This window comes from the organism of the source record quoted next, unplaced genomic scaffold, assembly GCF_019419815.1.
Source record: "Pyrus x bretschneideri cultivar Hongxiangsu unplaced genomic scaffold, Pyrus_bretschneideri_v1 Contig16, whole genome shotgun sequence".
Lineage (NCBI taxonomy): Eukaryota > Viridiplantae > Streptophyta > Magnoliopsida > Rosales > Rosaceae > Pyrus > Pyrus x bretschneideri.
Genome location: NW_025999457.1, coordinates 2,951,179 through 2,978,631, shown reverse-complemented (window position 1 = coordinate 2,978,631; position 27,453 = coordinate 2,951,179). Strand labels below are relative to the sequence as shown.

The window sequence follows — 27,453 nt, the reverse complement described above, 5'->3', positions numbered from 1 at the left end:
ATTAGTAGTGACAAAATTGATTTTGGAAGTAGTTGTCTATTTCAGAGTTGATTTACTAGATGCCAAATGTAATTATGTAAATTTTCTCCTGTATTTACTAATCCGCAAGGAATTGAAAAAATAGTTTTTCATTTAAAATACCTAAAAATTAGGAAGCATATCAAGTAGGGGGCCATTTGATCCGGTTCTCTTTTCTTACTTTTATTTCTAAGTTCTTTTATTCCTTGTCACTCAGTATTACGGTCTAGTGGTATTTCTCTTCACTTGGAAGTGAGAGGTCTTAGGTTCGAATCTCGTGGATGGCAAAAATTCGATACCAAATTAGGTTACGCATTGTGTTTAGTTGAACTCCCCATCCCCTTAGTGTAAAAATATATCAGTGTCCTCAAAAAGTTATTCCATTCCTTTATTTTCTCATTTAAGATAAGCAAACATTGAATTAAGAGTTATATGAATCTAATATTGCATATCGTGTTTATGAACGAGCCTTGGTAGGAGTCACAACTTAATCACGAGTGAAATCGTCACATGTGTAGTTCCAATGTTTTCATGCATAAGCTCACCAAAGGGTCTATTTCGTTTTCTCGGTTGGTCCAACTAGGCACGAAAGTACTCCGAAGGTAAAGTAAGGCTCAAGGAATACATCGTGTTCACAACATTATAACAACAATCAAGAAATACAACGGAGGTGTTTAGGTGAGAGCCTTGTGGCGCAGTGAAAATCAATTGTGCTCATGAGGACTAGAGGTAATGTTGACCAACTTCTTATGTTGAGTTTCAGGGATAAAAAGAGATAAAAATCGAGGTGTTTAGGTGAGAGCCTTGTGGCGCAGTGAAAATCAATTGTGCTCATGAGGACTAGAGGTAATGTTGACCAACTTCTTATGTTGAGTTTCAGGGATAAAAAGAGATAAAAATCGAGTTTGCAGGGGGTAAAATAGAGCAATCTATGAATCTAAGGGAGTGAAGTGGCGATTTTTGAGTTACAGGGAGTAAAGTAAGATTAAAATTGAAGGTGTAGATAAAAATGAGCTCATTTGTTTACTTTCTTGGTTTAATCATGTAATTTAAAGATTATTTCGTTATTTATCCAAATTTCCCAATAAATGTTGGAAGGCAAACAAACTCGTCGAGAGGTAATCTTGCATAATTGCTGATTCACTTGGAATAATGGAACAGGAACATATAGGATAAATAGGCAAGAATGGCACGAATCTGATTTTTTGAGGAACATATCGAGAGTGAATTGGTTAAACAATATGTGGTTGTTAAACAGGGATAATCATTATGCATTGTGTTTGTGAATCGTGCTGAGAACAAGTCAATCCTATCTAGGTTCTGTGCAAAGACGGGTACATGAATTGTTTATGAAGAAATTGGGGTTTCACTATAAAATTAATTGGCTATATGGAGAGTAGCCCAACTACTTATAAGCTCATGCAAGGTTTTTCCTCTCATCAACATATGACTCATTCTCTACACGCCTCTTCACATGTAGCGAATTTTCAAATCTAACATGTGGATAACATAACGAGGTGACATTGAGCGCATATGACTGTTTGACCATTTGACTTCACACGTAGGACAACCTGCTCTAATACTATGAAGAAATTAAGGTTCCACCATAAAACTAATTGACTATATACGGAGTAGTTCAACTACTTATAAGTCCATGAAAAGTTCTTCCTTCCATCAATATAGGACTCATTCTCAACATACTAGGTATGGTACAGATTTCGTACCAAAATCTAAAACCCTTATCAATTGCATCTGACTGGGAACAAATTTGGTGAACCATTGAGTCAAGGCGAGTTTTCGATCCTTATCCAGCTAAAACTACTTCTAACAAATACGATTGTTTTATTTCTACTGGTAAAATTATAATCTGGCAAATGTTCAAAATGCACAAGCCCAAGTAATCACCTGCAAGCCGTAGGAATGTCTCTTCGGCCGAACTCCTTAATGGGCCGTCCCAGGTCAGAGTTAGTCAGGTACCCTTGAGCTGCATCAACACTGTGTCACCAATTTTTTTTTCACATTTTCAGTAAACACATAATTATATCAAATTAGACTCTATAATTCTTGTTAAGCTACTAAGCTTCAACTTTAGTGATAAATACCGCGTCTGAGCTTCCTTATCTTCAAACAATTGCCTGCCGGAACCAGCGCGAGGGCCAAATTCGAAACCTATCAACATTTAATTTACAATTAGCTAAATTCTTAATGCTTAAAGATTTAGTTTCCTTTTCTAGTAGCGCTAATCCACCTAAAATGTAAAGAATTTAAGGAAGCAATAGGCATGATAATCCATCTGATCATAATTAAGTACCGTTTGGTACCTGAAACATCAAAGGAAAATTTTTCAATTTACTTCTTGTTCTTGTGATCTCAGTTTTTCAACTCCCAAAGAACTAAATGCACACACATGAATATAGAGTGCATACAAATATAGAATGCACACACATGAATATATATATATATGACAGATGAGGAGATGGGGACCTGGAGGGTAGGAACTGTGAAGGCCGCCTCTACCAGTGGCAGGACGAAGAAAAGAGGAGAAGCCTGAGAGAGAGGAAGGGGATGGAAAGAGCAAGCTTCATGATGTGATCTTTGGGGTTGACGATGGTGGCGATGGTGACGATGGATCTCCAGAATCGGATTCAGGAAGCCATTGTTGGAACTTGAGAGGAGTAAAAGAAGATGAAAACGTAACGACGAAGATTGGAGATGCTGGATCTCGCGGGAAAATGGGTTGCAAATTCCATGGGACTTCGAGATATGGGTTGCAAATGAATCTCGGCCCATTTTTCAAACTGCCCGAACCAAACTAAATTCTATGGGTTGTTTTTTATTTTTATTTTTTAATAAACAACAATATTTTACATTATAGGGCTTGAGTTAAATAAAAGATAAATATCACTAACTATATTGGTTTGGTATTGACAAAATTGATTTTGGAAGCAGTTGTTTATTTCGAATGTAATTATGTAAATTTTCTCTTGTATTTACTAATCCGTGAGGAATTGAAAAAATATTAGCTTTCTTTAATATTTGTTATCAAATATCAAAATATCAGGAAGCATATCGACTAGGACGGCTAGTTGAGCCAATTCCCTTCTCTTACATTTTTGTACTTTTAAGTTCTCTCATTCCTTTATTTTCTTATTCATGATAAGTAAACATTGAATTAAAGATATGGATCTAGTGTTGCATATCAGTGCTCATGAACGAGCATCTGATAGGAGTCATAGCCTAATCATAAATGAAATTGTCACGTATATAGTGCCAATGTTTTAATGCTTAGGTTCATCAAAGAGTCAATTCCGCTTCCTACCCCTAAGTTGGTCAAACTAGCTCCGAAAGTACTCCAAGGTAAAGTAAGGCTCAAGGAATACTTTGTGTTCACACATCATAACATTAATCAATTTGGATGAGCGAAAAAAAAATGAATGCGGATGAAGGCTAAAGAGCAACATTACATGCTCTGAAACTCATCTCGCTCAAGCTCGTCTAGCTAAACCCATGCACATGACACAAGTGAAGAAGAAACATCTTGTTCTTTGTTATTTGATAACAAATTTTATAGTAATACAGATGATGACGAAGATGACTGATCAGAATCTGTTGCATCATTTGTAACAGCATGAAGGAGTCGAAACATCTGCTTAAATGTGAATGCATCAAAAGTATCAGCACGTGTCTCGGTTAAACTATTTGATGAGAATTGGGAATCTTCTGACTATAGTTCTTGGTATATTGATGATGCCTACAATTTGTTACATAATTATTTAGTTATTTTTGTACTTTAGCAAGGGATCGAAGACTATTCGTTAACGATATTTAGTTCAAACTATATTCTAGTTTCTCAAGAATTTTTGCAATGCATCAAGAATGGGCTTCCTTGAAATTTGTAACTATTAATTCACGTCCCCTTTCACACGTTTTTGGTTGTTAAGTTTTGTTCTCTCAGTTTGGTATATGCCTAGTTCAGCTCTTCTTGTGGTTTATTCATTATTGTTCAAATCTTTATTTTGGCCCTATACACAACTGTTTATTTATTAACAGAGATGCTTATGTTCTCAATTTATCAAATAACTAATCATTTGTTTGGGTTTTCTTTTAGCTACGTCTCTTAGAACTTCATTATGATCTCACTTTGTCTTTTATAATTCAAAAGTCACCACTTTACTGAAACTCAAAATCCGTTCCACTTTGACTTGTAGACTCTCTCTTCTCCCTAAAACTTATTGGTCAAGCTCCTAAAACATATGTGGGATCCAACACCAAATAATACTATGTCACATGTGCATTAAATTTGATTATAAATCTCAATTATGCTTTAACATTCAACAACCAGATAATATTAAGTTTAAAAGTAATTGAAGAGAAAAAAAATAAATAAAAAAGAAAATGACCCACATAAGAAATTAACAGATCAAAGATAATGTAGAGTGAATTTTGAGTTTTGTAGAGACGACTTCAAGTTTCAGGAGACAAAATGAGATCAAAATGGCAAAGCAGAACAAACTTTGAGTTTCAAGGAGTTGCGACTTTTGAGTTATAGGGAATAAAATGAGATTAAAATTGAGTTTTAGGAACATAGCTAAAAATAAGCCCATTTCTTTACTTTCTTGGTTTGATCATCTAATTTAAATATTATTTGATTATTTTTCCAAATTTCCCATTGAAAGGCAAACAAACTCGTATTTAAGTTCTGTACAAGGAATGGTACATGATCCTGCTCTTGATGATTAAATATGTCATCAAATAGTTTGGATTACAATTGTTCAAATACTACTTAGGCTTCAGATTTCTACAAAAATCGACAACCCTTATCAATTGCACTGGGAACAAATTTGGTGAGCCCTTGAGTCAGGGCTACACTAGATTAGAATAGGGATGGTTCAAAAAACCGAAAATCGAAAAAAAATTGAATCAATACAAAACCGAACTAAACAGAAATTGGTTAGTTTGGTTTCTGTTTTTATATATAAAAAATCGAACTGAACCGAAGTAACACTTAAAACGATGTTGTTTTTGTAATTTTGTCTTTTACGGGAGGATAGTGCGTTGTTGTGTATATATACCAAGATTCTAAAAGACGCTAGGTGCTAGTCAAACGGTGGGATGAGGCCTAGCGCCTAGGCGGCTAAGCGGGGCTTAGGTGGATTTAAATAAATGTATTATATTTCGTATAAATAAGTATCTGTTTATATTTAAAATGTATATAATTTCATCAAAAACTACAAAATAAAATGACATATATATTTTGAAATATTGGAACATAATGAAAACATGGGGAACAAGCATATAATGTGTGTTCCTTCAAGTATTCAACAAGTCTCTTACAATTTATTAAAAAAAAATAAAATGCAAAATGAAAGTTATATATTTTCTGTCTAAGTAAGTCGCAACCTAGGCGGGTATGGGCCGGCTAGAGGGGGTGCCTAGTGACCAACCACCTAGTGCCTAGGCGGGGCTTAGGAGGCGCTAGGCGAGGATGTTTAGAACAGTGATATATACACTTGTATAAACAAATTGTTGTGCTTTTATATAGATACTGAGGGTGTGGTCGGGTTTCTTGTAAAAGTGATTATCATTAACATAATTCAATCGATACAAATATATCAAAGATCATATTGTGGCTCGTACTTTTCATCGTACATACTGTTGCTGTATTATTTATTAGCGGGCATTTGATCGAGTTTGCTTAAATTATAACATTACCGAAGTGATGTCTTTAATTTATTTCTGTGTCGTGATTGACAGTAAGGAAGAGTTCTTTTGTGGAACCATATGATCCAATTATCTTTCTGCCTATAATGGGCAGAAATGGGTAATTGATCATTTTAGCCTCAATTGTTTTGGTGGAGTTTAATTGATATTGTTGTAGTCAGTGTCTTTGGATAGACATGTTTCATGCGGTACATTATTTGGGTTTGCTGTTAAGCCTCCACACAGTTTGATTTTCCATTCCTGATGATATTTTTCAGATTTAAAAAAAAACAACCAGGTTTTATATAAATTATAAAACAAAACCGAATGGAACTGAAAAAAAAATGGAACCTAAGTTAAATCAAGAAAAAATCAAACCAAACAATAATTTTGATTTGATTTTCGATTTTATAAAAAACTGAACAGATTGAACCTGAACCCACTCCTAAATTATAGAAGTTCGCGATGCACTGCAGACTGGTTCCAAAAATGATGAGAAAAGTTTTATAGTGGGTGACATAATTATCTTCCTCTTGAAAAAAACAGAGACATGAAATCTTTTCTCAGAAGAAAGTAACACGTCCCAACAAGGAAAGGAAATATGCCATAGTCGCTCTGCCACTTTTTTGGTGGAAACTAATTGTCCTTCAACTTTGGTTTTCTCTTGAATGGAGTATTGGAAAGTGGCCAGCTCTTGTATGGAGATTTCTTTGTTGTTTCTTTCAGAGGGATTTACCTTGCACAAAAACGTTAGGTGGGACTTAAATTTATCTCCACCTCACATCATATTTTAATATTGTGATATGATAACACGTAATAGATTAATTACACCGCTATCTTGACGCTTCAGTTTCACATAAAGATAAAGGTGAAGAAAGATAACACGTCCCAACAAGAAAGCTTCCTGGAAATTTCTCATAGTTAGTCTACCACCTTTTTTCTTTTTGTATTTTTTGGAAAATCCTTCTCCTTTCATAGTACATGTGTTGACGTTTATCCTTCAGCTTTTCCTCTTAAACAAGTATTGGAATTGGAAAGTGGATAGCTCTTGCATGGAGATTACCTTAGTGCTTCTTTCAAGGAGATTTACATTACACCGAAACTTTAAAGCGGCGTGGCTCAAATTTATCCTCACTTCACGTTATATTTTAATTTTGTGACATGATAACACGTAATAAATTAATCACACCATTATTTTCATGTTTCCGTTTCACATAAAAAATTAAAGTTTTATTTAAAAATATAAATATCAAAATATAACGGTTATAACAGTATACCTTACTATAGACCACCATAAATTTTTTGTTCTTTTGCTCCTACTTCAGGTAAACGATGATATTAACTTTTTTTTTTTTTTTGTCAAAAAAATAATGGAGAAATTAGATTCACATCCTTCCTTTTGCTATTCCTTTGATTAAAACCTTATTCATTTTCATTTTTTGATCAACGTCCTTGATATTAATAGCATCATTAATTATTTCAGCAATTAAATATTTTTTATTTCAAAATATATTCATTTAATGTTAAAAATGTTACAATTAGTATATTTATATTTATGGTTAAATTTTTTATCATATATTTTTAGTTTTAGTTTGTACCCACTTTTAATTTGCAACCCTTTTTTAATTTGTACCAATTTTCTTTTCAGTTTTAATTTGTACCAATTTTCTTTTCAGTTTTAATTTGTACCCATATATTAATTTCTTTTTGTGCCCATATTTTATAAAATTTTATTTGTATTTGTACCCATATTTTTTTATTTATTTGTACCCATTTTTAATTTTGCTAAATGTACCTATGCTAATTATATGTACCATTCATGTAATTTTTTTCAAAATTTTAATCTTAAAATGTACTCATTCTTTGTAACATCCCACATCGCCCAGGGGACTGATCCTTAAATGTATATTCCCATCCTACCTAGCACAAGGCCTTTTGGGAGCTCACTGGCTTCGGGTTCCATAGGAACTCCGAAGTTAAACGAGTAGAGCGCGAGAGTACTCCCAGGATGGGTGACTAATCGGGAAGTTCTCGTGTGAGGTCCCAGAAACAAAACCGTGAGGGCGTGGTCGGGGCCCAAAGCGGACAATATCGTGCTACGGTGGTGGAGCGGGCCCGGGAAGTGGTGCCACCCGGGCTGGGACGTGACATTAGTATCAGAGCCTAACCCTGGCCGCGTGTGTGCCGACGAGGACGTCGGGCCCCTAAGGGGGGTGGATTGTAACATCCCACATCGCCCAGGGGACTGATCCTTAAATGTATATTCCCATCCTGCCTAGCACGAGGCCTTTTGGGAGCTCACTGGCTTCGGGTTCCATAGGAACTCCGAAGTTAAGCGAGTAGCGCGCGAGAGCACTCCCAGGATGGGTGACCCATCGGGAAGTTCTCGTGTGAGTTTCCAGAAACAAAACCGTGAGGGCGTGGTCGGGGCCCAAAGCGGACAATATCGTGCTACGGTGGTGGAGCGGGCCCGGGAAGTGGTGCCACCCGGGCTGGGATGTGACATTCTTAAATATACCAATTTGTTATATGTAAAATGTACCCTTATATATATATATATAATCTATTCAATTTTTTTTTCGAATCCATTTTTAAATTTATATGGGTACATTCTTTTTTCTTTGATTTGAGAATATATCCATGTTAAGTTTAATCGAAGAAATTTACTAATTTTATTAAGCCTAATATCTTTTTTTTTTTTTTTTTTTTGTGATTTTGAAGAATGTACCCATGTTTTGATACAATAATTTTGTTATTAATTTTGATGAAGGTACCAATGCTTATATATATATAGACACACACACACACAATAGTATATTTATATTTTAATATTTTTAATCCCACAAATTATGGTTTTTTAATTTAAAATCTCATTAATATAAACAACTATGAATTTCAATTTTTAATTTAAAAAATATTTTAACGTACATATAAATAAATTATCACATTAATTTCAGGGACTTAGATCAAAAATTGAAAATCAACAAGGTTTCAGTCAAAGAATATTCATAGTTAGGGACCGCATCTAAAGTCTCTCAATAATAATTCACAATCTAACACTATGACCCACACTAAACCGTGTTGTCACCAACACCCCTACTACCAATAGAAGTACCTGGGCTGTCTTTCTCTGTTTTTCAGAAACAAGAAAGGCTTACATTTTCGGAGGTGGATTGTCTGCCTTTCATTTTCATACTTTTTTCATGTCCTCCTGTGATATATAGTCACGGTTAAGCCACGTCAACATTTTATATTAATTTTTTTTATAGAAATAATGAAACAAAAAGTAATAGGAATATAAAATGTTGATGTGGCTTAACCGTGACCACACAAACAGGAGGGCATGGAGAGAGTATGGAAATGGGAGGGCAAACAATCCACCTCCTACATTTTCTCTTTTGCTGATGGGAACCAAAAGAAAAGCATCCAATGCCTTGTACTATTGGATTTTTTTTTCATTATGATCGGAACACGAATGGTATATCACATATTTTTATATAAGTGGTGGAAAATTTTATTTTTAAAGTTATTAACTTTTTAACACACATATCTCACTATTTGTATAATGACACGTAGTGTATCATCCCGTATTCCGATCACACTGAAAAATTTCTCGTACTATTGGCTGCTTACTACCTTTTAACATAGTCATCAAATGGCTTTCACATTGAGCTATTAAAACAGCCAATCAATTTTATTTTTTTGACAAACGATATTATTTATACTAAGAGCTGAGGAAAATGGACTAAGCTTCACAATTGATTAGCAATAATGTGGTTTAAAATTCATTTTTTGCAAGAAACGAACATAAAACCTCTCACTTATAAGTAAAGAGGAATATCACTAAACCGTAGTATTAAATGGCAACAACCAATCAATTGGCTTGAGTAAAAATAAAGGGCCCAATCAGAAGGAGCCAGACCCACTAAATCCAATAGTAAGTCATCTCTAATGGAGAAGGCTAAAGGTCTAAAAGCAAAAAAAGACATTATTTGTCAAAAATCCATATCTAACCGATGACCAGACTATAATTCTACGAAGCCCACCAGGCTATAATTTGGTCAAGGGGCATCATGCTAGTCAAATGTAGCCCCCCTCTTAGTTTAATTAGATTTGAAGACATCTAACAGTAGTTTAACTAAATTAATCAATAAATTTAAACTTAAAACTAATAAATGATTGTAGGGCTATTATTTAGTTGAAGATATTATACGAATATGACATGATATTATTTATTTAAAAATAAATTTTTACATGCTATTAGCCAAAACGATCAAACAAAGATCGATTAACTGTTGCTTAGTATGACCAAAACCTGAAATTGTAATTAACCAAACTGAAAGTTTTCTCATTCCCATATATGGTTACATCAAACGTCAGCTTTAATTCTTGACCTTTTTACACTGGTAACAAACGAATTAACGGCACAGAATCAAAGAGACATGAATATGTATTCTGATAAGAAAGCTGGGAACTCACAGAGAAGTCAAAAGTCTTGCATCCAATCGCTTTGGGTGAGAAAAGGTAAAGAAACATAACACGTCCCCACAAGGAAGCTTCCTGATAACTTCTCATAGTTAGTATTCCACCTTTTTCTTTTCTGGAAAATCCTTGTCCTTTCACTTTGGCAGTACATCCGTCTAATGTTTATCCTTCAGCTTTTCCTCTTTAACAAGTATTGGAAACTGGATAGCTCTTGCATGGGAATTTCTTTGTTGCTTCTTTGAGGGAGATTTACATTGCACAGAATCATTATAGCGGTGTTGCTCTCTATATATTGCCACCTCACATCGGTTTTAACTTTGTAGTATGACAACACATAATAGATTGATTACATCACTGTCTTAGCGTTTTGTTTTCATATAATTCATTCTTTATTTCCCATATATAACGTTTACTGTTGAGAGTTTAATTTGTTTTGTTACTTGATGGCTTGTGTGATGGTGTTGATCAGAAATGTTGGCTGATGGTGATGGAGCTGCTTGCTAGGTCCTTCCAACTTATCTTTGGCTCAATACTAGATGACAATGTTTGATCGCTGACGTTCTCACTAAATTAGTATTTATTCTTCCTTTTAATCGAAGTTTATCTTTATGAAACATTTTTTTTTATTTTACAAGCTATGTGGTGAAACATTCAAATCAGTCAAATGAAACCAATGTGAGCGGTTTCATGCAGTGGACTTGTAATTTAATTTGATTAAAGGAAGGTATGGCTCAGCTCATTTAACTGTTAAATAATTTACAATAAAGTATGAGATACTCCAAATGTAACCATAAGTCACCCTTCTTTTACTCCTACTTAGGTAAACAGTCATACTAACTTGACGAAATAATTTACCATCTGCTACTATCAGTCTATCACCAAGACTAGACCGTGTGGTCCCCACCACCACTACCAGTAGAAGTAGTACTCGGCTGTCCATCTCTTTCCCATTTGTTTGCCTTTCCTCCTCTCTCAATTTCCTCTTTTGCTACAACTTTTCTATGAGAATTTTCAGTGTGATTTTTCTGCTTCGTTCTTTGCCATTGTCACCTTTCTCTGCCTGTGTAAGTTTTGGTTTGTTCCATAATACATGTGTAAAGATGACCATGTTGTACATTACATATTTTGGGAATTAGACTAAGTAATTTGATCAATCAGAGTAAATATATTTTAGCTTTTCTTACGTCTTAACTGTCAAGATATAAACTTAAGGGTCGTTTACATAAAATTCACAAATTATAACGTCAATTGCAAGTTAGCATATGATCCCACAATGCATAGAAGAACTAAGAATTAGTGGACAATTTTATGCATTGGTGCTTAAATTTCCAAGAAGACAAGCTCCATTTTCTTTTAAATGTTAATTGTGTAATGTGGGTTTGTGTTTGCTTAGTTTTCGTGTTGAGATGGAATAAATTGGTGAAACGTAGAGTGGTTTATTTGCAGAAAGGTTTGACCTTTGAATTGGAGCTATAGTGTTCGTTCCTATTGCTACATTGGCAGGTAAACACTCAACCTTTTGTTATATGTTAATGTTGGTTTCGTGCTGCAAATAAGATAGGCACATTGGTGTGTAAAATTGAAAACCCAGTAACATATGGTATAGGAAATTCAAACGAATTTGTAAAGATTTTCTTTTATTGTTTTATGTTGTTTTCCACTATAAAATAAAACTCCTTTATATCCATGGTTCATCGCTTGGAACAATTCTCAGTTTTTACATATATTGCCTAATTCTCTAACAAACTCCACAACAGCTTTTGGGTCAGAAATGTTCACAGTTGTCTTCATCTGAAACGAGTCAATCAACTGTATACCATCACCGTCAATCATTGAGAACTTCAGCATGTACTACAAATCTGGATCAAAGCTAGATTAACCTCTCATATGGTATGTAAATTCAATTTACAAAGAAAGCAATCAATGCTTTTTCTTCTTTCTTTTTTTTTTTTTTTTTTTTTTACAATAATATTAGAACAATAGTAACAGGTTTTATCCTGTGAATGTCATTAAAATTTTATCTCCGATATAAACAGGTTTTTGCCAATTGTCATTTTTGAAGGCTATGACAGTTTATGCCATCATCCAGTGTTACTATTTGGAGAAGATTGCTGATCAAAATAATAGGTACCTTGCAGTTTTCTTTGTAGTATATTATTAAATTTATTTAAAAACTGCAAAAATTACCCAATTTCTTTACCAATTATAAAAATCGTTCTTCTTCTTTAACATTCTTATTTATTTGTACTAACAGCTTCTATTTTCTCAAATCATAACACAGAAGCATGTACATCATCACAAATAAAACAAAAAAATTGGGAAGCGACAGTCAATATAACTTTCAGGTACAAATTATTATGTGTATAAATACAATTGTAAATAATACACCTAATATGAATGCACATATATTTTATACATTTTTTAAACACGCGGCAACGCGCGGTCACTATTACTAGTATCAAACTATAAACCATCCTAAATATTTTAATCTTTTGCTCCTACTTCAGGTAAACGATCATATTAACTTTTCTTTGTCAAAAAAAAAAATAAAAAATCACAATCTAACACTATGACCCACACTAAACCGTGTTGTCGCCAACACCCCTACTACCACTGGAAGCACTCGGGCTGTCTTTCTCTGTTTTTTTTCAGAAACGAGAAAGGCTTAGGCTGCCTTTCATTTTCTCTTTTGCTGATGGGAACCAAAAGAAAAGCATCCAGTGCCTTGTATTATGTAGGTGGATTGTCTGCTATTCCATTTCTATATATTCATCATGTCTTACGATGTGTGATTATGGTTAAGCTACGTTAATATTTTATATTAATTTTTTATAAAAATAATAAACAAAAAATAATAAAAATATAAAATATTGACGTGACTTAATCGTGATCACACAAACAGGAAGACATGCGAAAAGTATGAAAATGGAAGGACAGACAATCCAACTCCTTGTATTATTGGCTGCTTGCTGCCTTTTAACATAGTCATCACGTGGCATTCACATTGAGCTATTAAAACAGCCAATCAATTTTTTTTTTTTTGACAAACAATATTATTTATTTTAAGAATTGAGAAAAATAGACTAAACCTCACAATAGGTTAGCAATAATATGGTTCAAAATTCGTTTTTTGCAAGAATAGAACATAAAACCTCACACTTACAAGTAAAGAAGAATATCACTAAACTATAATATTAAGTGACAACAGCCAATCAATTGGCTTGAGTAAAAATAATGGGCCCAACCGGAATGAGCCAGACCCACAAAATCCAATAGTAAGTCATCTCTAATGGAGAAGGCTAAATGTTTAAAAGAAAAAAAGACATGATTTGCCAAAAACTCATATCTAACCGATGGCCAGACTATAATTTTACAGAGCTCATCAAGCTATAATTTGGCCAAAGGGCATCATGCTAGTCAAATGTAGCCCCTCCTCTTAGTTTAATTAGATTTGAAGACATCTAACAGTAGTTTAACTAAATTAACCAATAAATTTAAACTTAAAACTAATAAATTATTGTGGAATTATTATTTAGTTGAAGATAGTATATGAATATGACATGATATTATTTATTTAAAAATAAATTTTTGCATGCTATAATTCTGGACGGAACTATGTTTAGCCTTTTCGATTAGAAATAACGACCATTGGCCAAAACGATCAAACAAAGATCGATTAACTGTTGGTTAGTATGACCAAAACCTGAAATTGAAATTAACCAAACCGAAAGTTTTCTCATACCCATATATGGTTACATCAAACCTCAGCTTTAATTCTTCACCTTTTTACATTGGTAACAAACGAATTAATGGTACATATCAAAGAGACATGAATATATATATATATATGTATATATTCTGATAAGAATGCTGGGAACTTACAGAGAAAGAAGGCTTGCATTCAATCGCTTTTGTGAGAAAAGGTAAAGAAACATAACACGTCCAAGGAAGCTTCCTGATAATTTCTCATAGTTACTATTCCACCTTTTACTTCTACTTAGGTAAACAGTCGTATACTAACTAACTTGACGAAACAATTCACCATCTGCCACTATCAGTCTATCACCAACACTAAACCGTGTGGTCCCCACCACCACTACCAGTAGAAGTAGTACTCGGCTGTCCATCTCTTTCCCATTTGTTTCCTTTCCTCCTCTCTCAATTTCCTCTCTTGCTACAACTTTTCTGTTAGAATTTTCGGTGTGATTTTTCTTCTTCTTTCTTTGCCATTGTCACTTTTCTCTGCCTGTGTAATTTTGTGTTGATCCCGTATTTTGTTTTTCTGGTTTCTCTGAGTCCTTAATCTCATTTGCTTAATATACATTTTCAATTACCAAAACAAGATTTAAAGTTCCTATTTTCATTTCACTGCTCATTTTTGTTGTACTTGTTCATTGACTACTGTTTTTGTTTGCAGAACCCCTCTTCCGGTAATTGAATGAGATTCAACGGCTTAAACTGAGTTATCAGGGACTTAAGATGAAATCAAATTATCAAATATGTGTTGACACGGAGTCAAATATCTAACCGCAGTAAGTTCTTGTAGTTACTAATAAAAATTGCATATTGTAAATTACCAAAAGAAGATTTAAAGTTTCAATTTTTTTTTTTAAATTTTAAAACTTTGATCTTCTATCTTTTTACTTGTTCATTCAATTATTGTTTCATGTTTGCAGTACCGATTTACATCAACTGCCTTTTTTCAATGGCGTTAAGCACCCAAACAGCCTCTGCATCTTTTCTTTCGAATGAATCAGCTCCTCGATGGAAGTATGACGTGTTTTTGAGTTTCAGGGGTGTAGACACCCGCAAGGGCTTTGTATCCCATTTACACCATGAATTGTCCAAGTGCCAAGGAATTACGACTTTCATGGACGATCGAGAGCTTGAAGGAGGAACAAGTATTCATCTTGAGCTCCCAAGTGCGATCAAAGAATCGCATATTGCAATTGTTGTTCTCTCACCGAACTATGCTTCTTCCAAATGGTGCTTGGACGAACTTACAACCATTCTTCGATGCATGGAATCCAGGAACTCAGTTCTGCCGGTCTTTTATCAGACAGATCCATCTGACGTCGGAAATCAACGGGGATGTTTTGCCGAAGCCTTTACGAAGCATGAACAAAATTCGAGCAGTACCGAAGATAAAGAGAAGGTGGTCCAATGGAAAGCTGATCTAAAAAAAGTGTCCAAAATTTGTGGTTGGCACTCGAAGGAATCTAAGTAAGTATGCATGAACAACTTTAATTTCCCATGTCTTAGTAGAGTCAAAATTGGATGCTTCATTTATGTTTTTTTTGATTGGTTATTTCATACCATGTAGGAGTGAAAGTGAGATTATACAACAACTCGTCAAAAGTGTGTGGAGGAAACTGCAAGCTACATTCCCATTGTTAGATTCCCCACAGGAGTTGGTTGGGGTTAATTTTGGGCTTGAGCAACTAAGTTCGTTGTTAGCTCATGATGTCAATGATGTTCGCTTTATAGGGATAACGGGGATGGGTGGCATTGGTAAGACAACCCTTGCTAAGCTTGTTTATGATAGAATCTTCCATCATTTTGAAGTTCACTGCTTTCTCGGCAACGTTAGAGAGGTTTCTAACGTTGATCTTCAAAAAAGACTTCTTTTCCCGGTGTTGAGGGAAAAGATCGAAGAAATTTGGGATGAAGAGCACGGAATCATTTTCATTAAGAAGTGCTTACACAACAAAAAGGTTCTTCTTGTACTTGATGATGTGGATCACATAAACCAACTACAAGTACTAGCTGGAAAAGAAGATTGGTTTGGCATGGGAAGCAGAATTATCATTACAACTAGAAATGAACGTCTGCTAGTCGAGCATGGCATAACATTATGTCATAATGTTGAGGTGTTAAATGATGATGAGGCTCTTGCACTGTTTAGCCTGCATGCCTTTAAGAAAAATATGCCCGAGGATGGGTTTTTGGAACTGTCTAAGTGTTTCATTAAATATGCTGGAGGCCTTCCATTAGCTCTTAAAACTTTTGGGTCGGCATTGTTTAAGAGAGGGCTAGATTTTTGGAATAGTACACGGGATAATCTGTCAAAAATTCCTAATACAGAAATTATTCATAAACTTAAAATAAGTTATGATGAACTAGAAGAGATGGAGAAGAGCATTTTTCTTGAGGTTGCATGTCTCCACAAAGGGAAGTACAGAATGGAAGTAATTGAAATACTAGATATTTCTTTTGGAATTTCTAGTAGTACTATGATAGATGTACTAATTGAGAGATCTCTCCTCTATCAAGATCGCAACAATCGCAGTGATCGCAACGAATATATATGGATGCATGACTTGATACAAGATATGGCACGTGAAATTGTTCGTCAAGAGTCTAAAGAGCCTGGTCAGCGCAGTAGGTTGTGGCTTTACGATGACATCGATCAGATATTTAGGAAGAATAAGGTAAGAAGTTAAATACCAAGTTTGGAAGAAGATATTGATTTCTTTTGACATTATATTAGACTTGAATGTGAAATTAATTTGTCCTTTTTTTCTTAATTTTTAGGGAACGGCAGCAATTGAAGCCATATCCTTACGCTTGTCCAACGTAGAAGAGGTGCCCCAGTGGAATTGTGAAGCCTTCTCTAAGATGGAGAGACTGAGGTTTTTGGAATTCAATAATTTGATCTTTTCTTCAGGCCCAAAATCTCTTCCATGTTCCTTGAGAATTATAAATTGGAGTTGGTATCCTTCTAATTTTCTTCCAACAAGCTTTCGCCCGCACTTGCTTGGTAAACTTGAGATGCGTAATAGCAATCTTGTTCGTTTTTTGGGGGGAAAAGTGGTAAGAGTAGTTATGAACAAAAGATAATATTGGTTACTCAAGTCAATACTCACCTTTTGAGTTTGTCCAATGATATTTTAACACATTATTTTAAAATATAATAGACATGTTATTTAATTTTTTTTGAGTTTTAAAAACAAGGAACCCGTGACATTTTTTTATTGTACAATCCCAAAGGTTCCAAATTTCTTCCATATTCATTGAGAATAAATGCTATTTAATTTACAAAATAATCATATATTTATTTATTTATTATTTTGAATAAACTTTAAGGTTGTGGAAGCTAAGTATATGATCTGAACCTTATCGGTGGTGTTGTACAGGACTTGCCCAACTTGAAACATATTGATCTTAGATGCTCCAATAAATTGAAGAATACCCCAGATTTCAATGGTCTTCCAAATCTTGAGAATTTGGAGCTTTCCGCTTGTAAGAATTTAGTTGAGATACATCCGTCTATTGCAGTCCTCAAAAGACTTAAAGTTTTGCAACTTGATGGCTGTGAAAGCATTAAGAGCCTCCCAAGTAAGGTTGAAATGGATTCTCTTGTAGATTTCAATCTTGGTGGCTGCTCAAATGTGAAAACGGTTCCAGAATTTGGGGAGCAGATGAAGAATTTATCCTCGCTCACGTTAGACAACACTGCGATCGAGAAAATACCTTCATCAATTGGACATGCGGTTGGCCTTAGTTATTTGTTTCTACGGAAATGCAAAAATCTCTTGTACCTTCCAAGGGCTATTTGTAATTTGAAGTCTCTTTACCATCTCAATGTGATTGGATGCTCAAAGATTGACAAACTCCCAGAAGACATGGATCACTTATCGTGGCTTACAGTGGGACCCACTATGACAAAGCCGTTTGTGGGTATGAAAAATCTCAAAGGTCTAATATTTACGAGAAATTATGACATGGTTTGGATGAATAATGTTAAAGCCACTTATGGATCAAATGGTACAGCAAGGGATGGGTGGGGCCTTCGCCGCTTATTTGGACTTGAAAAGAGTCCCCCTGATCCTCCTCTTTGTTGGCATTTGGTGTTGTCTTCTCTAAATCGTTTATGCTCTTTGACATACTTATGTCTAGATGATTGTAATCTCCAGGAGGGGGATATCCCCGATGATATTGGCTCCTTGACCTTATTGGAAACATTGTATCTCTGCAGAAATAATTTCCTCAGTCTACCTGAAAGCATTAGACACCTTTCTAAGCTTAGGGATCTTCATCTGGAGGGGTGTAAAAGCCTTCAAAAATTGCCACCTCTTCCATCAAACAGAGGATTAACGGTAGATCTGGACAATTGCACTTCCTTACGAAGTTTGTCAGGTGCATTCAATTTGTATTTTGCTAGTGTCACTTGCCGGAATTGCATTGCATTGGTTCCAGATGAAGACTTGATCAATAGGTTTCTGAAATCTGTCATTCAGGTACTCTCTCTCTCTCTCTCTCTCTCTCTCTCTCTCTCTCTCTCTCTCTCTCTCTCTCTCTCTCTCTAAATAATTGATCTTTCTTCTGCTACAGGGATCGAAAATTGTAATCCCTGGAAGTGAAATTCCAAAGTGGTTCAATAATCAGAGTGTGGGACATTCAATAAATGTGGAGCTTCCTCCACCATCATGTACCAACTGGCTTGGGATTGCCTTGTGTGTTGTTTTTCAATACCAAGACCCTTTACAAAATGTGGAGCTTCCTTATTGTCGTCTCAGAATTCACTGTCCAGTGGAACTTGTTAGCCCTGAAAGACTTGACCCAGAATACCCTTGGACTACCTTATTATTACCGTCTCTTGTGTCAGAAAACCTTTGGTTATTTTATTTTCCTCGTCAATATTGTTTGCCTCGTGCAGATTGTCATCAAGTACAGTTTTTATTCGGAATTGACTTTCTTAATATTGGTTGGAGAGAACTAAAAGCAAACTTGAATATGGTGAAGAAGTGTGGGGCTCGTTTGGTGTACGAGCAAGATTTGAAAGAACTCAACCAAAAACTACTGAAACGAACATGCGAATATCGTGACGAGGCAGCTCCAAGTGGACCCGGAAGTGCTAGTTTCAACGACACAAAACAAATTTGCAAAAGGCGTTGTAACTAGTCACCATGTCACAAAAAATGCAAGTAAGTAACCATCGATTCATCACATCAGCATAATTGTCATCAAAATTATTTTTTGTTTCGACATCTTAGTCAATGTAATCGATATCTCGGGCTATATATTAAGATGGCTTTATTCACTGAAAGGGCAGAGTGGATAAGAATGTTGATGTATAAACACTTTTGCAGATTACTTGGGCATTAAGAAGATTGACTAACAATCTGATCATCTTGCCTAATGCAACAAGTGGGTACCTTGGAAACTCGCAACGCCATGGGGGCTGCTCTGTCAGTCGAGATCTTAAGGTTCATTTTCTGAAGACGCCATTAGCATTAACATGTAAACCAGGGGTTGAATTCAAACTTCTGTACTCTGGCAGAAATTGATTTGTTTCTGTCTGATTTTGTAACCAATGCAAACTTGTAGTCCAGAAACAGAAACGTTGCTAAGGAAACAACACTTTTTGCTCAACCACTTTGGTTTGATTAAAACTTGGCTTTGGTGATGCAAAAACTAAGCATTGAGAGTATTTTTCCTGACATCTTTGGACAAAAAGTTGTAAAACTTAGAACGGTAGGTTTTCAGCTGAATTTGCGTACCCTTTCAAAACCCTATTTACACGGTAGTTTATGAAATTTAAACTTCAGTTGAGATAAGGATGAATCACACAGATAACAAACCTGAGAGTATGACTGGAAACTAGAAGTCTGACTTGGTCTAACATCCCCCGGCAAGCTGACAGATGGTAACTCACCTCTAATCACCTTCTCCCTGACATAATGATAATCAACTTCTAAGTGCTTGGTTCTTGAGTGGAAAACTGGATTGGATGCTAAGGCAATGGAAGACAAATTATCACACCAAATCTGTTATCTTAGGAGATTCTAATGTACGTCCCTAAACAACGAACATAACCAAGGCAACTCAGCGGCAGTGTATGCAAGCTGCCGATATTCAGCTTCAGTGCTAGACCTGGAAACTGTTTTTTGTTTCTTCGAACTCCACGAGATTAAGTTTTTACCCAAGCATATACAGAAGCCTCAGTTTATCATCCACATAGATTAGTAAGATGAGATAAAATAAGGGCAATGAGGGAAAACGTTCAACACAGGAAAAGACCAAAATCTAAGAATGAAGTAACCTAAAATTGCCATAAATTACAAAGAAAAGTAGGGTATAACACTAAAGAGCTACATTAGATATGTTATATAAATTTTGGATGGATCAGGCATTCTCTGTATCCTTAAATACTTTTATATTGCCATTCACAATATGCAAAAATTAAGGCAAGGCAAACTATGGATTGACAATTCGTGGTTTTATATTGCCATTCACAATATGAACAGCTAGTACCATGCAAAGTTCCGTCCCCACCCCCCCTGAGGTCCATTGGACCTATAGCTACACCAAGGGCGCAACCGTATCCCCATATACATGATAAACTTGGCTAAAGAATGTCGTTTTATATTTAAAGGTTGCACACACTCGCCCTAACTGATGCCTGACCTCGTTAGCAGTAGGCCATTTGTTATCACTAATCTCCAAAGTCAATTCAAAACAGCCACCATTTTTGTAGTTCCAATCTTGCATGCCTCCATATATAGGGTACCTACAACAGGTGTCTTAAGAAACAATAGATGAATATCAAACAGAAGGAAAATATACCTATAATAAGTTGTAATGTTTCAAGCCATCATACCAGAAAGCTCGATTCGTAATCCCTCCCTCAAATTCCTTGCGCAATGACATATTGTGGTGAGAGTGACTATATACACTTGGTAAGAACCGGAATGTCTCGTCGTCTGGACATGCAAATAATCTTTCCTGTAATTTAATTTCGATCAAAAGACAAGAGCATATGTGCAAAATAAAAATGAATAAGCGTTGGCATAAATTCTGGGATAATTGTTAGGCACCATCCGAAAATCCATAATCATATTAGAAGTAATTGGCAATGTTCATAACATTAGAGTAACACTTTAAGACCTACTATTGACATCACCATGCTTGTTTCACACTATAACAGAAACATTTAGAAACCTGAACACATTGGGCATCATAGGTAAAATTGAATAATGATCAAAACGTACACTCACACTGAAGCCAACGTACAGCCGGAAGAAGTCTAATGGAAATGAATGAAATTATTCTGGACAAATGTTCAACAAACAAATCGTTTGCTTTTTCCATGAATGAAAGTAAGACCCTAGTATCAAGCTATCAATCAGCATGGTTCAGTGCAGAACTTTTATGGATAATTTGCAAAAAGGGCAACCTGTGAACAACAAAAGAATTGGTAATAACTAATTTCTCCGCATCCGAATCAAGGAATCCATTAGCATTAAAACCTATGAACACTATGTATCTTTTGAGTTAAACAATTTGGATGAGCGAAAAAAATGAATGTGGATGAATCAATTTACAAAAACCTTTCTTCCTAAAAGTCTCCAGAGTACAAGCTGACAAGCACTAATGCAATCGCTCTTTGCTTGGTAAGTACTAAATACTACAATATTTTAATTTACTTCCGGTTCTTGTAATCTCAGTTTTTCAACTTCCAAAAACAACCAAGAAACTAAATGAACACATAATATAAAATGCATACTAATATACATATATATATATATAGCACAGATGAGAAGATGGGGACCTGGAGGGTAGGAAGTATGAAGGCCGCCTCTAGCAGTAGCAGGACGAAGAAAAGAGGAGAAGTTGAGAGAAAGGAAGAGGATGGAAAGAGCAAGCTCCATTCTGGGATCTTTGAGGTTGACTATGGAGACGATGGAGCTGGATTCAGGAAGCCATTGTTGGAACTCGGAAGGAGTTAAGGAAGATGAAAACGTAAAGACGAAGATCGGAGATGCTGGATCGCCGGAAAATGGGCTGCAATTTCCAATCGGAACAAAGAAACGGGGACTTCGTGGTATGGGTTGCAAATGGATCTCAGCCCATTTGTTAAACAACTTTTGTTTGGGCCTAAATAAGCCTACAAACCTAACCGGATGAACCGTTCGAACCGATACAACAATATTTTACATTATAGGGTTTGAATTAAATTGAGTAGAAATGTCACTAACTATATTAGTAGTGAAAATTGATTTTGGAAGTAGTTGTCTATTTCAGAGTGGATTTACCAGATGCCAAATGTAATTTATATAAATTTTCTCCTGTATTTACTAATCTGCAAGAAATTGAAAAAATAATTTTTCATTTAAAATACCCAAAAATTAGGAAGCATATCAAGTAGGGGGCCATTTGATCTGGTTCTCTTTTCTTACTTTTCATATTTCTAAGTTATTTCATTCCTTGTCATTCGGTACTACGGTCTGGTGGTATTCCTCTTCACTTGGAAGTGAGAGGTCTTAGGTTCAAATCTCGTGGATGGCGAATCAAATTCCATACCAAATTAGGTTACTCATTGTGTTTAGTTGAACTTCCCCTCTCCTTAGTGTAAAAATATATCGATGTCCTCAAAAAGTTATTTCATTCCTTTATTTTCTCATTTAAGATAAGTAAACATTGAATTAAGAGTTATATGGATCCAATATTGCAAATCATGTTTATGAACGAGTCTTGGTAGGAGTCACAACTTAATCATGAGTGAAATTGTCACATGTGTAGTTCCAATGTTTTCATGCATAAGCTCACCGAAGGGTCTATTTCGTTTTCTCGGTTGGTCCAACTAGGTATGAAAGTACTCTGAAGGTAAAGTAAGGCTCAAGGAATACATCGTGTTGACAACATTATAACAATAATCAGGAAATACAATGGAGGTGTTTAGGTGAGAGCCTTGTGGCGCAGTGAACATCAATTTTGGTCATGAGGACTAGAGGCAATGTTGACCAACTTCTTATGTCGAGTTTCAGGGGATAAAAATCAAGTTTGCAAGGGGCAAAATAGAGCAAACTATGAATCTAAGGGAGTGAGGTGGCGATTTTTGAGTTACAGGGAATAAAATGAGATTAAAATCGAAGGTGTAGATAAAAATAAGCTCATTTGTTTACTTTCTTGGTTTAATCATGTAATTTAAAGATTATTTGGTTATTATCCAAATTTCCAAATAAATGTTGGAAGGCAAACAAACTAGTCGAGAGGTAATATTGCAGAAGTGCTGATTCACTTGGAAGAATGGAACAGGAACATATAGGATAAATAGACAGGAATGGCATGAATTAGATTTTTTGAGGAACATATCGAGAGAGAATTGGTTAAACAATGTGTGGTTGTTAAACAAGGATCATCATTATGCATTGTGTTTGTGAATTGTGCTGAGAACAAGTCAATCCTATCAAGTTTCTGTACACATAAGGGTACATGAATCATGCTCTTGATGATTCAATATGTCATCAAATGGTTTGGATTACAATTGTTTATGAAGAATTTGGGATTTCACCATAAAATCAATTGGCTATATAGAGAGTAGCCTAACTACTTATTAGTTCATGCAAGGTTCTTCCTCCCATCAATGTATGACTCATTCTCAACACGCCCCTTTACGTGTGACGAATTTTCAAATCTAACACGTGGATAACACAACGGGGTGACATTGAGCGCATGTGACCGTTTGACCGTTTGACTTCACACGTGGGACAACCTGCTCTAATACTATGAAGAAATTAAGGTTCCACCATAAAACCAATTGACTATATATGGAGTAGTTCAACTACTTACAGAACAATAATTAGACATATCCAATTTGCAAGTAGAATTAGAAGCTCACAGCCTACAGGTTCATCTCCATGCACATTTCCTATCTCTTTATTAACTGAGCCATTTGATAAGTGTTGTTTCCTGTGAGCAGTATGTCATCCACATAGATTAAACACAAACAAAGAATAATCACACTTGGATTCTTGAAATGCCAATTGAAGCAAGAAATCAAAAGATCTGCCCCCTCCCCCTAATAATAATAAATTTAAAACAAAAAAATACATAGATGGTCAGAGGAAGAGATGGATGCTTATGTCTTGCGGAAAGGATTTCTTTCCTCCACACTATTAAGATTTACAATTAATTTGGCACGATATCAATTTTATTTTACAGAAGACACAAGCATTCATGAAATGATGGTTTCTTCTAGTTCTAAAGCACACTGGGGGATCAAACTGAGTGCAACACATCTTTAAATTTCCTACAGTCTACTAAAAATCACACATCACAATCAAACAACAACAACAACAACCAAACCTTATCCCGCTAAGTGGGGTCGGCTGTATGCATCCTAGGACGCCATTAAGTAGGGTGAATCCTTCAACAACAACCAAGCCTTTACACATCACAATTAAAGTGTTAAAAATTCACAAATGGCTAGCAAATTGAGGAAGCTTCCAGAAGTAGTCTGAAAATAGTTTTCTTCTTTTCCGTTAACAAGTCTGAAAATAGTTTTATTTGCAATTGCAAAGTAGATATGTCAAAACAGGAACAAAAAGATGAAAATAAAAGCAATGAGGTAAAACACTGTCACCTATACAAACACTCAATAAACTGAAATCCGGGTAGTATGTAAAACTTTTTTCCACAAAAAGTGAAATTCATGACTTCATTTTTCAACAGTAAACGCGAAATACTACACTTCGATCTTTTGGCATGTACTAATAAGTTATAATCTTTTTCATACTACAGCTTCTCAGTTTCATTATAAGTTTCTTGTGGTCATAAGTGGCTCATAGTAGTTTCCTTCATTTGTTTCCATACAAGATCAGAGAAAAAGTAACAAAAAATTGTGACTAAAACTGCCATCAAAACACATACAATTGATAGAGTCTGTCCTTTCTCAAGGACAAGTAACATAATTGAACTAGCGGAATGAATAAAACTTTTATAAAGACTGCAGATGGATATTCTCCAATACCAGAATCAACTCAAATTGGTGGTAAATAGGTACTGCACCCTTCTGGATTCAAAGGTGTCGCACTTTTTTAACTTCCACTGATGGGCAATCAATGTAAACTTCCTATATTTAAGTTTCTGACCCTTATTCAGCGTTATTGTTGCAAAAAGATTTCAGATACTGGTGTCTGCATCCTTATTACACAGCTCTATGGTTAAATTCAGTTTCAACCAGCTGCAAGGACTAATTTGTGCTAATCTCGACAGAGTCAAAGCAGATTCCTGTTCTTTTGAATAATAACTTTTTTCGGGGTTATGGAACAAATATAATTTCTATGTTATTATATACAGAGAGGAAGGGGGGACACTACTGCGTTTTCCTTCAAAAATCCTGCCATGTTCCAAAAAATTGATTGTATATAGGACGGATTAAAATTTCAGGATTCAAAAGTTTTTACCAAATAGCAGCTTGGATACAATTTGGATAAATTAATATTCATGAGATTAAATCAGCATAATCATCATGAGATGCACAAACAAAAATTCTACAGTAAAAATCCTGCACTTATCCAGCTCAAACTATCAAACTACTACTAACAAATACCATTGTTTTATTTCATATACTAACGAGTGGTAAACTTATAATCTGGTAAATGTTAAAAATGCACAAGCCCACGTAATCACCTGTAAACCCTAGAAATGTTACTGCATCTTTGGCTGAACGCCTTAATAGCCCGTTCCAGGTCAAATTCTTGATGCTTAAAGATTTAGTTTCCCTTTCTAGTAGCGCTAACCCACCTTAACTGTAAAGATTTTAAGAAAGCAACAGGCGTGATAATCTATCTGATCACAATTAACTACCGTTTGGCACCTGAGAAATCAAAGGAAAATTTTTCAAATTACTACTTGTTCTTGTAATCTCAGTTTTCCAATTCCCAAAGAACTAAATTCACACACATACATATAAAATGCATACAAATATGTATATCTATATATATATGACAGATAAGGAGATGGGGACCTGGAGGGTAGGAACTGTGAAGGCCGCCTCTAGCAGTGGCAGGACTAAGAAAAGAGGAGAAGCTGAGAGAAAGGAAGAGGATGGAAGGAGCAAGCTTCATGATGTGATCTTTGGGGTTGACGGTTGTGGCGATGGAGCTCCAGCATCGGATTCAGGAAGCCATTGTTAGAACTTGGAAGGTGATAAAAGAAGATGAAAACGTAACGACGAAGATCGGAGATGCCGGATCGCGGGAAAATGGGCTGCAAATTCCAATGGAAGAAAGGTAACGGGTACTTGGAGATATGGGTTGCAAATGGATCTCGGCCCATTTACAACAATGTTTTACATTGAAGGATTTGAATTAAATTGAAGAGAATTGTCACTAAACTATATTAGTAGTGACAAAAATGATTTTGGAAGTGGTTGTCTATTTCTGAGGTAATTTAGCAGCTGCCGAATGTAATTATCTAAATCTTCTCTCGTATTTACTAACTCGTAAGAAATGGGAAGAATGGTAGTTTTCTTTTAAATTCGTTATCAAAGACCTGAAGGTAAGGAAGCATCAACTAGAGGGGCTAGTTGATCCGATTCTCTTTCCTCACTTTTTTATATTTTTAAGTTCTTTTATTCCTTCATTTTCTCATTTCTGATAAGTAAATATTGAATTGAGAGTTATATAGATCCAATGTTGCATATCGTGTTTATGAACGAACCTTGATAAGAGTCGCAGCCTAACTCTAAGTGAAATTGTCACGTAAGTAGGGCCAATGTTTTAATGTTTAGGCTCAAAGGGTCGATTCCGTTTTCCTAGCTCTAAGTTGGTCAAATTAGGTCCGAAAGTACTCTAAAGGTAGAGTAAGGCTCAAGGAATACTGCATTTGCACTACATCATAACAATAATAAGGAAATACAATGGAGGGGTTTAGTAGAGAGCAGTAAACATCAATTTAGATCTTTGAGGACTAGAGGCAATGTAGACCAACAATGTCTTATGACAACTGTTGAATTGAATATAGAAAGTCAAAAGTGACAAAATATTTCCTCATGTCGCTACTAGCTACGAATCAGATATGACCAATTGAAGAAAGAAAATAAAGTCGATGAACGATTAAGCGAAACTTTGTCTTAGAGACCAATGAAATGCGACCTAGAAGCTTTATCACACAAAAGTTCTTTGAAGACCTCTTCTTTTGCTTACCTGCTTACTTCTGCTGTAGATCTTGAGGACTAGAGCCGTGTTGACCAGCCTCTTGTGATAAATGTTGAATAGAATCTAGAGTTAGAAGTGACAAAATATTTTTTTCATATTGCTACCAACTATAGGTCAGATATGACCGGTTGACGAAAGAAGATAAAATAGATGAACGATTAAGTGAAACTTTACCTTAGAAACCAATCAAATGCCACTGAGAAGTTTTATTACACAAAAGTTCTTTGAAGACCTCTTGTTTATGCTTCCATGCTTACTTTTGTTGTAGGTCTTGAGGACTAGGAGCAATGTTGATCAACCTCTT

The 27,453-nt window shown here is 35.3% G+C and overlaps 2 protein-coding genes and 1 long non-coding RNA gene across 19 annotated transcripts; 1 reads left to right on the top strand and 2 right to left on the bottom strand.

Annotated features, from left to right (window-relative positions):
- Window positions 1-1,526: 1,526 nt before the first annotated feature.
- On the bottom strand, window positions 1,527-26,240 carry LOC103929076. 10 transcript variants are annotated; one of them, XR_007257139.1, is made up of 4 exons: window positions 25,958-26,240; window positions 25,621-25,807; window positions 23,775-23,898; window positions 19,725-20,297 (listed from the first exon to the last, which is right to left on the bottom strand). XR_007257139.1 is itself a non-coding variant. In XM_048580955.1 (3 exons), exons 1-3 carry the CDS (start codon window positions 2,806-2,808, stop codon window positions 1,920-1,922), a joined length of 456 nt encoding a protein of 151 aa, XP_048436912.1. In that variant the 5' UTR covers window positions 2,809-2,987; the 3' UTR covers window positions 1,527-1,919. The 10 variants fall into 10 exon arrangements, 3 of the variants coding, with proteins under 3 accessions (XP_048436912.1, XP_048436913.1, XP_048436914.1); XM_048580955.1 differs by lacking the exons at window positions 19,725-20,297; window positions 23,775-23,898; window positions 25,621-25,807; window positions 25,958-26,240 and adding exons at window positions 1,527-2,002; window positions 2,121-2,187; window positions 2,503-2,987; XM_048580956.1 differs by lacking the exons at window positions 19,725-20,297; window positions 23,775-23,898; window positions 25,621-25,807; window positions 25,958-26,240 and adding exons at window positions 1,528-2,013; window positions 2,121-2,187; window positions 2,503-2,980.
- On the top strand, window positions 11,644-19,578 carry LOC103929080 (disease resistance protein Roq1-like). Of its 8 annotated transcripts, XM_048580930.1 has the most exons (12): window positions 11,644-11,706; window positions 11,961-12,093; window positions 12,240-12,330; window positions 12,485-12,548; window positions 14,088-14,126; window positions 14,621-14,735; window positions 14,880-15,426; window positions 15,527-16,634; window positions 16,738-17,016; window positions 17,340-18,443; window positions 18,538-19,130; window positions 19,296-19,578. In XM_048580930.1, exons 7-11 carry the CDS (start codon window positions 14,909-14,911, stop codon window positions 19,105-19,107), a joined length of 3,579 nt encoding a protein of 1,192 aa, XP_048436887.1. In that variant the 5' UTR covers window positions 11,644-11,706; window positions 11,961-12,093; window positions 12,240-12,330; window positions 12,485-12,548; window positions 14,088-14,126; window positions 14,621-14,735; window positions 14,880-14,908; the 3' UTR covers window positions 19,108-19,130; window positions 19,296-19,578. The 8 variants fall into 8 exon arrangements, with proteins under 8 accessions (XP_048436887.1, XP_048436889.1, XP_048436886.1 ...); XM_048580932.1 differs by lacking the exon at window positions 14,088-14,126 and having other exon boundaries at window positions 12,266-12,330; XM_048580929.1 differs by lacking the exon at window positions 14,088-14,126.
- Window positions 20,342-22,385, bottom strand: LOC125475737. Its single transcript, XR_007257150.1, has 3 exons — window positions 21,758-22,385; window positions 20,807-21,382; window positions 20,342-20,729 (listed from the first exon to the last, which is right to left on the bottom strand). It is a non-coding gene; the product is annotated as an uncharacterized LOC125475737 (long non-coding RNA).
- Window positions 26,241-27,453: the final 1,213 nt, after the last annotated feature.